Source organism: Tupaia chinensis, unplaced genomic scaffold, assembly GCF_000334495.1.
Source record: "Tupaia chinensis unplaced genomic scaffold, TupChi_1.0 Scaffold000318_1, whole genome shotgun sequence".
In the NCBI taxonomy this organism is placed as follows: Eukaryota; Metazoa; Chordata; class Mammalia; order Scandentia; family Tupaiidae; genus Tupaia; species Tupaia belangeri.
This window is the reverse complement of record NW_006159811.1, coordinates 1,731,463-1,747,432: the sequence shown is the minus strand read 5'-3', so window position 1 is coordinate 1,747,432 and position 15,970 is coordinate 1,731,463. Positions and strand designations below refer to the sequence as shown.

The following is a 15,970-nucleotide window of genomic DNA, read 5'->3' as shown; positions in this document are numbered from 1 at the left end:
TGTGCAGGAAAGAGGGACTTTTACTCAGGAACAAAGAGGCTGATGGGGACTGGAGGTGCAGGGAGAGATGGTCACGGGCTGTATACAGAAGTGCCCGCCTGGGTGCTCTAAACTGGAGTGTTGGCCCCTCACTACCTCATGCATCATGATTCTATCTCATCTAACAGATTGCTCCCTTTTGACTTGAGGTAAATGATTCCATTTTAGAAGGGAGGGTAAGATTCTTCTATAAACCAAAAACTGTACCCTGCTTGCTAATCCCAGAAATTCCACCCCTGCAATTCAATTCATTAGCTTCTGCTACCTATTAAAATATAAATACCCTTAGATTAGACTGGAAGCCATATAATTCAAGTGTAATTTATTGTGAATTTATTTACCTGATCTGAGAAGATGGCTTTGACAGGATAAAGTAAGGTAGGAGACAGGGACCCTAAGAATATAGTTAGGGTATAGACCCAAAATGGCCTTTGGCTCCCTTCCTGAGTTTTCACTAACTGAAATCATAGCAGCAAAGACTAAGAAATGTCAACACTCCTGGACCGATCTTCATCAGGAGCTTTTTCCCTCTCCCAAGCCCATTGGGTTCCCAGAGAGAATCATGTACTCACCATTGTCTGAACATTGGACCCATCTTTCTTCCTAAAAATGATTTACTCTATACTGCCTGCACCTTCTTGCCCACCGGATTTTTCTCTCTCTAATGAGGAAAGGATATAAACCTCAAACATCTGGCCCCTCTTTAAGTTCGTATTTTGAATGTGTACATACATATCTATACATTAAACATAATTCATATGCCTTTTCTCTTATTAATATACCAATTGTCCATTAACTTTCAGCAAGCCTTCAAAGGAAAGGGAAAAATTCCTTTACCTTCATATACCAAGGGCATTATCTATAAATTTAACAAATCATAAGCTAGACTTTGTTAGAATTAAAACTATCTGATCTGCAAAAGACATTGTCAAGAGAATGAAAAGACAAGCAACCGACTGGGAGAAAATATTTACAAAAGAGATATCTGGTAAAGTACAGTTACCCAAAATATATAAAGAACTCTTAAAAATCAACAATAAGAAACAAACAACTAGATTTAAAAATTGGTCAAAGACCTTAACAGATTCATTACCAAAAAAGATACAGAGATGAAAATAAGCATATGAAAAGATGTTCCACATAATATGTCATTAGGGATATGCAAATTAAAGCAAGGAGAGACCACTATATTTCTACTAGAATGGGTAAAATTCAGAGTACTGATAATATCAAATACTGTCAAAGATATGAAGCCACTGGAATTCTTCCATTGTTGGTAAGAATTGCCACTTTGGAAGACAGTTTGGTAGTTCTTTCAAAACTGACATACTCTTACCATAAAACCTATCAACCACACTCACTGATATTGACCAAGAGGAGTTGAAAACATGTTCACACAAAAAGTCTACACATGAATGTTTATATAAGCTTTATTCATAACTGTTAAAACTAAGAAGCAATCAAGATGACCTTCAGTAGATGAATGAATAAACAAATTGTGGCACATCCCACGGACTATTATTCAGTACTAAAAATAAATGAGCTATCAAATCATAAAAAGACATAGACTAAATATAAATGCATATTACTAAGTGAAAGAAGTCAATGTAAAAAGGCTAAAAATGTGTATGATTCCAAGTATATGACATTATAGAAAAGATAAAACGATGGAGACAATAAAAATATCAGGAGTAGGGGCCAGCAGGTGGCATGGTGGTTAAGGTGCTGGACACTCCCACATGGCTGATAGTGGTTCAAGTCCCATCTGATGGCTTGCTTTCTCACTTTCCCTTTCTCTCTCTCTGTCAAGTTAAAATAAATAAATGAATAAATAAATAATAATAAATAAATAATAATAATTTTTTTTAAAGATCAGTAGTTGCTAGACCTTAGATGGGGAAAGAGAATACAAAGCACAGAACAAAGGATTTTTAGGACAGTGAAACTATTCTGTATGATACTATATGCACGACTTCATGTCACGGTCCATTAGTGAAAACATACAGAATATGTAAGGACAGAAAAACCCTTATGGAAGATATGCACTTCCGGTGTTAATGATGTATTAAGGCTCATCAACCACAACAAATGTATTCTGGTGGAGATTTTGATAATGAGGGAGGTTATGTATGTGTGAGGGCTGAGAGTCTTTGGGAAAACTGTCAATTTTGCTGTGAACCTAAAACTGCTCTAAAAAGATAAAGTCTAATCTTAAATAATAATAATAATGGAATGAGAACAGTACAACTACAGAATGCTTGTTTGCAAAGCAACCACCACGTTGATTGTTAATATTGTTATTAAACTTAAAATCATCCTTGAAGAGTAGCCATTGTATTTTGTGGGAAGGAGGGAGACTAAAAACACTCTGTTTACCTCAACCTAGCTCACTGAAGTTCTACACTGGGGTAGTAGAAAGTTTGCTTGCCAGTCTTTGTCATCTATGCATATTTCCCTCTGACTTTCTTAAGCCATTAGGATCATGGCCACGGGTATTTCTATATCATTCAGACTATATCTCAATACAGCCCCATCTCTTTAATTTTTTCTTTTTTTTTTTTGGAGAGGTTTTTGCTATAGGGCACATGTGCTGGCCAGACAGACAGAGAGACAGAAAGCGAGAAATTACCCCCCAGGGGAGGTGGCCACACCGCAATCCCTTCTCCTCCCTTCTCCTCTCTGGATCTTGGGCACGCACGCACACACGCCCGGCATGAGTTTAAGCCACCAGGTCTGGGACTTGAAGCGTGGTTGACTACGTGGGAGTCCAGCAACATAGCCATTACGCTAACTGCTGGTCCCCCCATCTCTTTAATTTTCACCAGAATTTCTAGAAAGAGCAACAAGACCTGATACAACCTTGACCACATGTCTATGACCTTGGAGTTCTCTCACTAGGATCCTAAATAGTACCATTACCATGCTGGCCTTCAAGGCCAACCTCCCCTTAAAGCTCTGGCCAAAGGACATGCACAAAGCCTTTCTTTATGTTCCCCTAGAACTACTGAGGCAGTCGGCACTTCTAAACAAAGGGGAGTAAACACACAGGAGAAGTAAACCCTAACAACAGCCTGATCTGTGCAGGAAAGGATCATGATCCTACCACAATTATCCACTCTAAGGGCTCTAAGGCCATGGCTGTCCCAGGTCCTGTCTCCCACAGCACCAACCATGCCAGAGAAAATAGGCCTGGTTAGCATCATAGCAGCCAGCAATAAATAATTGTGTTAAAGAAGGAATAAATACAATAATTTCTCCTACTGCTTAAGACTGGAAGTGAAGAGACTGACTCAGTGCTCTGATACAGCTCTTGATCAGTTCTGATTTTTTTTTTTTTTTTTTGAGAGGTTTTCACTATAGGGCACGTGCGCTCGCCAGACAGACAGAGAGAGACATAGAGACAGAAAGCGAGAAATCACCCCCCAGGGGGGATGGTCACGCCGCAATCCCTTCTCCTCCATTCTCCTCTCGGGATCTTGGGCACGCATGCACATGCACCCGGCATGAATTTTAAGCCACCGGGTCCGGGACGCGAACCGCAGTCGACTACGTGGGAGTCCAGCAACATAGCCATTACGCTAACTGCTGCTTCCCAGATCAGTTCTGATTTTGAGGACATCATCAGGAGAGCCTCTACTGATCAAGCTTCAGCACTAGTTTTTCTCTGCTGTTCAGTTTCCAACACAGAAAACTTTAAAATACATTAAATTGGGAATAATAATCAACTAAATAAACAACCCACTGGAGATGTGACTGCTCCAAGAGAAAGGTAACATCTTCAAACTCACGTAATGTCACTGAGGCAAAAAGAAAGGCCTATACACAAAACAAAACAAAATTTAGCAATAGCTAGTATTTATTGAGCCTTCTTAGTGCCAGGAAGTATGATAGGCACATCGTTTATATTATTTTATTTCATCTTTATAACAAAATAAGAATTACCATCTCCATTTCAAAGAGTTTAAAAATATTTTTGGAGAAGTGTTTTGGCCACAAAACAAGTGTTTTGGGCACTTGTATAAGAGATTAAAAGCATGAACTTTGGAGCCAGAATGACTAACTTCACAGGCACTGGGTTTAGTGCTTTCACATACTTTGCCTCTTTTAATCTTCTTAAGTACCTCTTATGTAACCGGGCCACAAGAGAGCCAAAGCGGCTCTATATAGTACTTATTCTTGGAGTACATCTTAATAGATTAAACATTAGGGAAATCATTCTTTAACTTTTATCTTTCACTTCACTATGAGTCTTACAGAACCTAACCTTTTACCTCCCTCACAGTAGATGGAGTCTAATGTGGAACTACGGAAGTTGGCAGTGACCTGGCTGAGTCTTTGAAGATATCTGGCTATGGAAATAGGGAGAGGAAAGACTCTACCAGCCCCCTTGTATATGATTGGCTGAGAAGATTTTAGTAGCTCAAGCATTACAAAGCCACACCTAAGTTCTAAACCAGGCTCTAAGAATTGTCTTGGCTGATCCCATTTTATTTCCGCTGTCTTGTTAATTATGGCAAGGCCCCCCTGTAGAGAACAGCAAAGGTCATTCTAGCTTGTTCTACCCTCAGAAGAGAAACTGCCTCCCAAGAAGTAGTCTCTATGTAATCTTGCCGAAGATAAAGACCAGGGCTTCTCCTCATTTTGGCCCAAGACAATGAATAACTTTGTCCTTTGATTTTTAGATGTATCTTTCATTGACCTCTTCCCCTATATAAATTTTCTATGTTGTCCAGTACAGCAGAGATGTTTATGGACTCTGATGTACTCTCTCCCCGGAGCTGGCCTCACCTAATAAATCCCTTTCCTTACTCACCACTTTTGTCTCTTTGTCAAAGCAATGAGTGGCATGGCATGATTCGTGGTCCTTGGATTGAGCATCCCTGCCCATTCCAATATCACTGAGATGCTTTACATTCTTGAATTGTTTTTTCTCTCACAATTGACATCAAGAAAGGCATTCTGTATTACTATGCCCACTATCCTAAAAGGTTAGGTAAATACTCCAGCCAGTGCAACCTTAAGTTGAAAGAAAAATATTTTAACATAAACCTCTCCAGAACTAAACATGTACTTCTCTAAAATCTATTAAATTCATTCACATCATTGCATATGTGTTATCAGGAATTAACAAAATTTAAGTGTGTGTGTGTATGAAGATTAAGATTTCAAATGTTCTATTGTTTTGTATTTCTAAACTATCAATAAAACATGAAATTTTAAAGTTATTAAGTGCTTATTTTGTGTTTGACACTCGGAAGTAAGTACTTTCACATAAATATCTCATTTTACCCTCCAGATATACCACACTCATAGGTATGATTATCTTCTTTGCACAAATATGTCCAAGGTCACATATAAAATGACAGAACTGAGAATTGAAACTGATTCTTTCTGAGTCCCAGAGCTCATATTTTAACCAATTCACCACAGGTTATAACTGAGGTTCCTTCTCCACAGCAAATGCTGGGAGAATGAAGTTTAGTAAAAACATAAACTAAGATAGGCACATATTCCTTCACGGCGAAGGGCTTCGATAATGAAAGAGCTGAATCTAGTAGAGTATCTTTGACCTTGCTTTCAGAATGACTTGTAAGCCATGGGGAAATTCTCAGGTTCTGTCACCGGGTCTCAGGAACCTCTCCAATTCTATATCCTGTCAAGGATCTCTCTCCAGTTTTAGTCTGGCCATTATGGAGGCAGAATAAATGAAAATTAAAAAAAAAAAAAAAAGAACTAAAGAAAGAAAGAAAAAGAAAAGAAAAGAAAAGAAAGAAAAACCCACTTTATTCTGAGGTATCCCTGCTGTGCAAAGCCAAGTCATGCTCTGGGTGGGGGAGGGTAGCACCTTTGGAAAAATAGTTATTTTTTAAAGAAACAATGCAGAAAGAAAACAAAAAACATACCTTTTGCTTGGTGCTTGATTTCAGGCCAACTCGGGAATGACTTTTGGACTAGAGGGAAAATGAGAAAGAAATCTATGAAGAACACAGCATAACTCATTGGGAAGTCAATTCTCAAAGATTTAAATTTTAAGTTAAACTCCTTTCCCCTAACCTCTAGAAATCTAAGAACAGAAAGGCAGCACAGGCTCCAGGGTTGATTTTACACACTGAACAGAAGACTGGATAAGCCCTAGAGCTGAGAAGGCAAAGATGAGCCTACACTTTGTCAATGCCTGATTTGTATTTACCAATTCAGCATCTTTGCTTCCAGGACGCTGGCAAAAACTGAAAACTGCAGCACACGAGGACACACTCACAGCTAATACAATAAGGCAAAGGGAAAGATGGAGAAAATGAACACAGGAGGCAAAGAAGAAAGAAAAGAAGGAAGAAACAAATGCCCTCCAAACTGGAAAGAGAAAACAAGTGCAGAATGAAGAAGGAAGCAGGTTTATGGCAAGATCTTCAGGGCAGATTTTAATCTCTGCTAACTTAAATAAATCTTAATTAGATTGAAACAAAGCTCTCCAACACATTACTCCTTACATAGCTTTTTTTTTTTTTCTTCCAGTTTGTTTATGACTATCTAAACTGATTTGGGATTAGGAAAGGTAAAGCAGGCATTAAACTATGCATGAGAATATTTGGGTGTAGAATAGTATTACAAATTTGCTCCCAATGAGAAAACAACAAAAGTCGAGCTTACTATATTTAGTATTCAGATAATGAATATATTTGGCTTTAAGCAGACCATGAATCAAAGTTAACTCTAAACCAATCAGTACCACATAGCTAGAAAAATGTCTTCCCAAGTCAGCAATCTTCAGACTTCTTGGTCTCAGGATCTTTTTACACTCATAAAAAAAAAAAAAAAATATTGAGGCTCCCCAAAAGCTTTTGTTTATATAAGTTGTATATATTGATATTAACCCATTAGAAATTAGAACTAAAACTGGTTTTTTTTTTAAGAGTTTTTTACTAGAGGGCATGTGTACTCAAGCAGAGAGACAGAGACAAAAAGTGAGAAATCACTTCCCACCAGGGTGGGGGTGGCTGCACAGCAATCTCGTCTCCTCCATTCTTCTCCAGGGATTTTGTATGAAACACACAGGTGCCCTCATGAGTTTTGAGCCGCCAGGTCTAGGACTTGGACCACAGTCAGCCACATGGGAGTCCAGCGCTTTAACCACCTTGTGGCCTCAGGACTGAAACATTTTTAAAATATGTATTTATTAATGTTCAAAAAGCGATTATAACCCCATTAACATGTTTTTATGTACTTTATGTATGTGCCAGAATAGAAAAGAAAAAACAGTGAGAAGATGGCATTTATATTTTGCAAATCTCTTTAAAGGTTGGTTTAAATAGAAGATAACTAGATGCTCACATTTGCTTTTGCATTTAATCTGTTCAGATAGGTTTGTATTTGCAGTAAATTAAGAAAATTCGGCCTCACTCAGATATGTACTTGGAAAACGAAAGAGTACTATAATTATTCTTTCCGGGAATTATAGATACTCTTCCCTGATAATAATCCACAGATTGACAAGTGGTAATTCCTTAAGAGTTTGTTGCAATATAGTCTAAACATTTTACACTGTTATATAAAAATTTGCTAATCTATCTTGTCTTTTTTTGCATTGGTAGCATTATACATTGGTCATCCGGAAGACAATAGTTCAATGAAATTATACAGAGTTCCCAAATGCTGACACATTTCATTATATAATATCAAAAGAATCACGTTTGTTAGTCACCAACCTCACCAGAAAAATCTTCAGCTACTGTCAAGCTATTAAGCGTAACAGACACAAGTTTTCCAAAATTCTAATTTTTCCTTGAAAACTTGAATTTTATTATGGGCGTTCCTCATGGCCACAGGCTCATTTTTTCATTTTTACAAATATGTCTGCCAGCTACATAAGCCTGAATAATCACAGTTCATGTATCTCTTGTTCTTTTAAATCAAAATGGTCTTTCCAAAAACAGAAAAGAAAAAGAAAAAGAGGCTAGCACAACTCACAATTCACTCACACAAGTGCTTTTTCTCAAAATAGCCACTATTTGAATGCAGCAAAAGCACTTTAGATGTACTTCCCATTTCATCACACAGAATAGATGTGTACTTAAGGGTCGAGATTTAGTAACTTTAGAAGCTTTTGCCACTTCATCAAGGGCATTCTTAGGTGAATCAGGCGAATTTCCCACTGCAATGCAAATGCACCATGGTGAAGTTAGGATTACCAGCACACTTTGCAGTTAACTACCTTAAGTCATGCCAAAACACCAACGGTTCTAGACACCATTGCTCTTGCAAACTGTGCAAATGTCACTCAGTAAAAAGGCAAAGCACACCTTCATAATTACGAAAAGGGTTTTGATTTTTCATGTTACTTTTGAGATTCTCCCACCCCTTACTCGTTGATAGCAGTTGAACCAATAACAATTAGCCCCTCTTTCTTTCAAAGAAATGAGTCTTAGGTAGAACAGAGCTGGTGAAAAGCCAGTCGTGATTGCCCTATCTGCTTTCTGCCGTAGAGGAGAGAGACTAATCAGATGGTCAGATGATCAGAAACTGGGGTGAGGAAACAAACCATAAAAAATGAACAGTGTTCATCTTTCACCTATTCTCATAATGATTTCAGATTCATTTTAATTGTTATGAGTTAAACTGTTTTCCACCAAAACCCTTGGGTTGAAGTCTTAACCCCCACTACCTAGAATGTGACTACATGACTATATTTAAAGATAAAGCCTTTAAAGGGGTAAGTATGGTAAAAATGCAGTCATGTCGTAAGGCCCTAATACAATATGATCACTGTGCTAATAAGAGGAAGTCACTCAAATACAGATAACATAGAAACATTATGAAAGGAAGATCATGTGGAAACAAAGGTGTCTATCTATGAGACAAGAAGACAGGTCTCTGAACAAAATCAACCTGACTGATTGGGGACCGCTAGAATTGAGAAAATAAATTTCTGTTATTTAAGCTATTCAATTTGTAAAATTTTTATTATGGTAGTGCTAGCAAATTAATACACAGACCCTGACAAATCTATTCTCAGAGTCAAGAACCCAGAAAATGGAGGTCTAGCAAAACTAAGTCCTGAATCAAAAGGGGACATTATTATCCCATTCATTGTTAACCACATACATCCTTAAAAAGAATGTCTAGAGGGATCAGCAGTTAGCGTAATGGCTATGTCACTTTACTCCCATGTAGTCAACCGTGGTTCAAGTCCTGGACCCAGTGGCTTAAACTCACACCGGGCGCGTGTGTGTGCATGTCCAAGATCCTGAGGGGAGAAAGGAGGAGAAGGGATTGCAGCATGGCCATCCCCCCTGGGGGGTGATTTCTCACTTTCTGTTTCTCTCTGTCTTTCCAGAGAGCGCACGCGCCCTACAGCAAAAACCTCTCCAAAAAAAAAAAAGAATGCCTGGATCAGTGGCTCTCAAACTTGGAGTTCATATGTCATATGTCATTTAGGGGGCTATCACTATGCAGTCTCCCCAGCTCTGGCTCCAAAAATTCCAAGTCAGAAGATATAGGATGGTTCCCAGGAATGTGCATTTATTTATTTATTTATTTATTTGGAGAGGTTTTCGCTGTAGGGCGCGTGCGCTTGCCAGACAGACAGAGAGAGAGACATAGAGACAGAAAGCGAGAAATCACCCCCCCGGGGAGATGGTCACACCGCAATCCCTTTTCCTCTATTCTCCTCTCAGGATCTTGGGCACGCACGCACACGCACCCGGTGTGAGTTTTAAGTCACCGGGTCCGGGACGCAAACCGCGGTCAACCAAGTGGGAGTCCAGCAACATAGCCATTACGCTAACTGCTGGTTCCCTGCATTTATTTTTTAATGATTATTTTATTTTAACTTTATATATATGTGTGTGTGTGTGTGTGTGTGTGTGTGTGTATTAATTTGAGCAGAGAGACAGAGAGAAAGAAAGGGAAAGTAAGAAAGCAAGTCACCAGGGTCTGGGACTCAAACTATGGTTCGGCCATATGGGTGTCCAGTGCCTTACTGCCACTTGTCAGCCCCAGAATGCATGTAAACCAAGGAAATTCAAACAGAAACATGGTCTACAAACTATGATTTGAAAACCACTAGCATGACAAAGGCAATGATAACTTGGGATGAAAAAATAGGAAAATATTAGAAACTGGTGGTTATTTTTTCCTCTTTTCCTTTGAAGAATCTGAATAAATGAACCTTTTCTTCCTTTCACTTTAAAACACCTGTATTAAAATTCTTAATTTGAATGGCTCATGTAGGTGAGCCTTAAGAATGGAAACAGGTTGAATGTTGGCAAATGAAACTAGTATGAAAGCTGATCTGCAATAGTTCCTTACCTCTCAATGTAAAAACACAAATTCTGAGTTTATTTATTTTTTAGAAATGTAGGTAGGTTTTGTTACCATATAAAATGCCATAAACATCCATGAACATGACCTTTGTATACAATTCAAAGTTGTGATAGTTTGAAAAACAAGCCACATTTTATAAAGGGGACTCAAAGCCAATCCAATTCTAGAGAAATACCATTTTCATTGACATTAAAGGAGTTCTTAGGTCTCTTCTAGAAAATGTCTTACCTACACAGAATGGAGACTGGGTTTAGTAAAGATCACTTGTCTCATACATTCATACTATGCAGTTGGTCCCCTATGTACAAACTGGTGGCTTTCTAAAAACTTATTTCATGTGGTAGGTGTTAAAGACTAGAGCTTATTTTCCCCATGGAAATAATTTTACAGGCTACACCACAAAGCCTATTTAATCTCTAACATAATTGAAATGCTATCTGATTGCAACAAAAAGTAATATAATGGGGCCAGCAGGAGGCATGGTGGTTAAAGGCGCTGGATTCCCACATGGCTGACCACGGTTTGAGTCCTGGACCTAGCAGCTTTCTTTCTACCTTTCCGTTTCTTTCTCTCTCTGTCTCTCTCTGGCCAAATTAAATAATAACAATAACAATAATAATAATAATAAATGGAATTAAGTAAATAAATAATTCTTTAAAAAAAGAAATATGCTATTACAATACTACAATTAAAACAGAAAAATAATAAAACCAATTAAGAAACTATTTTTGCTTTTTTTATATGTCTGAAACTATAGTATGAATCGAAAAGAACATTTAATTTGAAGAGGATGAAGTACAGGGTGGAAATTCTAGAATCCTGAAGAGGCTTTTGTAGAAACTTCAAGACATTGCTAATATGTCTGATGTCCCTTCCCTCCCATCACTAGCATTTCTCTGATCTTTAGCTTCTATGAATAGAGTCACTTAGACCTACTAAGCGGTGAAGAGTCACAGAAGAACAAAGAAGGCAACCCCCTGGAGCAGGCACGCACATCCAGACCAACTCTCACCTGGGACTGACTATTGCCTATTGTAACCAGTAACCCAGCTTGAAAAAAATGCAAAAGTGAGGGGAGAAAATCAAAAGGAAAAAAAATGTTTCTCTTAAATAATTCATTAAAAATTGGAAAAGAGAGGAAATGGAGAGCAAGTAAGAAAGACAAATAAGGGAACCAGCAGTTAGCGTAATGGCTATGTCATTGGACTCCCACGTAGTTGACTGCAGTTCACGTCCCGGACCCGGTGGCTTAAAACTCACGCCGGGCGCGTGTGCGTGCATGCCCAAGATCCTGAGAGGAGAATGGAGAAGAAGGAATTGCGGTGTGACCATCCCCCCTGGGGGGTGATTTCTCGCTTTCTGTCTCTATGTCTCTCTCTGTCTGTCTGGCGAGCGCACGCACCCTATAGCGAAAACCTCTCCAAAAAAGAAAAAAAAAAAATAGACAAATAATAACACCAGCAACAACATACATTTTTGAGCACTTACCATGTGTTCTGACCCTCACAGGTCATAGATAAGTGTAACTGTATTATTTCAACTTCACAGATGGAAAGACTGAGGCCTATGTGAGGTGTTAAGGACTAGAGCACAATAATTTGCCCCAAGTCATACTGCTGATAAATGCTAAAACTAAGATAAAGCAGCCCACTCATTCAAAGCCATGGTTTTAAATTCTAGTCTATTTATCTGATAAGAAAAATACCCAGAAGAGAATTAGCTGAATCTAGAGCAGTGAGAATCTGAGCAGTTAAAGCTGCTGCTTAAATAACTGCCTCTAAGTAAAGAAGGGCCAGCCGGGGGTGCAGCACTAACACAACACTCTGCAACGTCGAACCCACATGAAAAGATCTCAGGTTCTTGTCCCGAAGCCTCCCTGTACATGCTGGGTGAATGCATGCACTCATGATTCCAGCTGACTGAAGCTGAGGGCAGATGGTAGCATGAGGACCCTTTCAGGGATGGCTGTCTCTCTCACTATCTCTGCCTCTTTCTCTGTGTGTCTCTCTCTTATGGAAGAAATAAACTTAAAGAAGAAAGAAAAGTGGGGAGAGGGAGGGAGAGAGTGTTGTGGAAAAGAGGTGGGAGATCAAAAATGTATCCATCACAAAGGGACCAGCAGTTAGTGTAATGGCTATGTCACTGGACTCCCATGTAGTCGACCGTGGTTTACGTCCCAGACCTGGTGGCTTAAAACTCACGCCGGGCACGTGTGCGTGCGTGCCCAAGATCCCAAGAAGAGAATGGAGGAGAAGGGATTGCGGTGTGAACATCCCCCCTGGGGGGCGATTTCTCACTTTCTGTCTCTCTGTCTCTCTCTGGCTGGCTGGCGAGCGCACATGTCCTATAGCAAAAACCTCTCAAAAAAAAAAAAAAAAGTATCCATCACACTTGAGCTCACATCAGTGGCCAAGGTCCCCAAGATTGTTCTCTGGATCAAAGTGAGTGGCAAAAAGGTAGCTTTGGATGGGGAAAAAGGGGGAAAGCGGTATGTAACTGACAGCATATCAGGCATGCCTAACTTGGAGGATGTCTGCTCATGGTTCTACCTACCGTAGTCTTTAAGACATTTAAACAGAAACAGCCTACCTAAAAATAAAGCTAACCTTCCACTTCCACACACACTTGTACTCCAAAAAGGGGCAGCCACAGTATGAGAAAACCCTGGACCCGGCAGCTTGAAAATCATGCCAGGCGCATATAGGTATGTGCCCAAAATCGCAGAAGGAGAACAGAGAATGGATTGTGGCATTGCCATCTCCCCTGGGGAGGGGAGTGATTTCTCACTTTCCTTCTCATTGCTGTTTCTCTCTGGTGAGCACACGTGCCCTATGACAAAAACCTTAAAAACATTTCAAAGAAATTCATGCTTTTCTTCTATAATCAAATGATACCAGCTATCCTGGAATTCTGACCTTAATTCTTATAAATAAGTGTTAATTAAAGCAGTGCATTCTTTAAAGTTACTCCAAAGTTTAGAACGGCAAGGGGTAAATGTGAATATTTTCTCCAGACCTACTTATGAAAACAAGCATCTGACATCCAAGTCTGTGGCTGTCACCGAGCACACTGCACGCGGGACTTTAATGGAAGCCAAATGGGAATTTAAATGACCTCTGCCAACAAATACCACTCATTTTCCCTACTACGGATCCAGCTCACATTGGAAAAGGGACTCCAGTTTGATTCCTCTGCTACTTGTAGCAGAATTAGAAAATGTTTTGGTTTGCTATACCAACATTAGAGAATTCTATTTAAGCCCCAATATGAAACTGACAATGAAGCTGTCATATATATGGGCTCTGGTCTAAGTTCCCTTAAGTGAAAGCTGCAGGGAATGTAATGGCATCACTGCAAAAGGGGTGATTAGCAGCCCAATAACTCATAGGGGTAGCAGCCTGCTTGGGAGCGTCACCCCCATGTTCAGAGGCTGGAACAAAGGACACCACTGAGCTAATGTCACATTAAGAAAGCCTTCCACTTCATTTCCTTCTGTTTCTTGCTTTTCAGAACAACATAAGAAAAAATGGCCGAAATGGAAAGTTCTAGGAAACAAGAACATTTGCCACTTAATTTGTAGGATGCTAATGATGTAGTCAATACTGCAAAAAGTATCAAAGGAAAATACTCCCTGGACTAGTGAGGTTTTTTGTTTGTTTGTTTGTATTTTTCTTTTAGCCTGATATTCTTTGAAAGGATTCACAGAGTTTAATTCAAAGAGCCTATGACATTTTGAACTCCAACTCTTTCAATGTAGGACCACCAATCCCTTGCCTGGAGGAGAGGGGCAGTATATGCCTCTCCAAAAGAAATTTAAGGAGGCCTTCCTTTTAAAGCAGTGCCTGCATAAATGACTGAGTCAAAATCCCTCTCTGCTCACCCTGAGCTGCCATCTGGCACATCCAGATTCCCTTTCTCCAAATTTACTCTCTCCTCACACCTAGGATCACTGGGCAGCAGTGGGCCTAATGCCATCTGGGGCAGGGGGTGGATATGACTTCAGTGTTCTTATCTGGGGAGCTGTGGTGGGTCAGACCCCTGTTAGCTTTTGCCCACATCCACACCATTCTTCTTTTTGGTAATAGCACTATATTCTGCATCAGTCAGGGTCCCACGGGTCACCCTGGAGAGTGTGTAATGACACAATGCTGTACAAAGGGGTAGACAGGATTAAAGGAAAACAGTAAGGAGAAAATGCATCCCAGGCTAACAGTGCCAAGTGAATTCTCACCACAACCCCCACAGGCACCAACGGAGGGGGCTCTGCAGGCCAAGGAAAGCATCAGTCATAGAAGGTACTGCTGGAGCATGGCAGCTGCCAGCCACAGCCAGCCAGCAGGAGTCAGAGGACTCTATCTTCTCACCCATAACCCCATCATCTACTTCCACTCCCCACAGCCAAACCCAACCCAAGGGGAAGGCAGAGGACACAGATGCCTCCTGATGCCCTTTGCAATAAATCAGCATTTTGTGGGGAGACCACATACATATCCCTTCTTCATTTTTCTTCATCTGCTTTCAATTTGTGTCAATCTGAACTCAGAGCTCTCTATTTATTCAGTGGAAACCTGTTACTATCATTTATTTTGAAGCTCGAATTGTCCCAGATGTGGCTAGCAGAAGCCCTTCCTTATTTCCATGAACGAAACCTTCACAGCCTCAGCTCTTCAATCAATAATTTCTCCAGGGATCCCTGGTTTCTTTTAGTAAAAAAAAAAAAAAAAAAAAAGAAAGAAAGAAAGAAAGAAAGAAAAGAAAGATATTTATAAACAAATATATAGAAACCAATCTATAAACAAATATATAGAAACCAATCTACACAACATAATTACACATTTATTGAATACATACATATTTTTTCTCTCTATCTACCTATCTACCTACCTAGAAAATCATGAACTCACACTAGTATCTCCAATTCCAGTCCAATACTACAGTCTGATTTGAGCTTTCTCCCTTCCCATTTTTCCAAACTTTTCTCTCACAGTGAGAAACCTGGCTCCCATCATCCTCAGCATATCTGCTTATTGTACCGGCCTCCATATGTAACCAGTCTCCATCACCACTGTGTCCCCTTGTCCCTGTGAAAGCCCTCCACACCTGGCTGGCTCTGACACTTCACACAGAGCTGCTCCAGCATCACATGGTAGCCTGCTCCCCCCTCCCAGCCCTAACACTGCTGTGGGCAGCTTCTTCATGGAGCATCTTCACCCCACTCAGGCCCCAGCACTCCATGCCAGGTCATCCTCCTCGGTGGATATTCTCTTTATCTTTCTGAGCCACCAACAGTCCATTCTGGGTTGCCCTCTGCACACCTTCCTTCTATCCCCTTTCTCAGGCTTTGACATCTACTGAGCAGCTCTTCTACATAGACGCTCTGCTTACCCTGGGATGACTTCCTCGCCCATGTGGGTGTCAGCACCCTGTGATAGGCTGTCATCACCCACCAGAGATACCCTGCCACCCCCACTGGGCTCTGACACCTTGCTCTGTGCCACCATGTCTTCCCATTCCTGTCCCCTGTACTCCCAGCTTGCTTGGCCCCCTAACAGCTTTCGAATGTATTATCTCAGGAAGGGGAGGGAAGAAGAAAAGGAATACGAAGGAGAGC

General features: G+C 40.2%; 1 protein-coding gene across 1 annotated transcript in view; it reads right to left on the bottom strand.

Moving 5' to 3' along the window:
• RASGEF1B (RasGEF domain family member 1B) overlaps positions 1–15,970 on the bottom strand; it is a 607,920-nt gene that overhangs the window by 468,501 nt on the left and 123,449 nt on the right. The window contains exon 2 of the mRNA XM_014588947.2: positions 5,943–5,990. Within this exon, the coding sequence (XP_014444433.2) occupies positions 5,943–5,990 (48 nt within the window). The remainder of the gene's footprint in view (positions 1–5,942; positions 5,991–15,970) is intronic.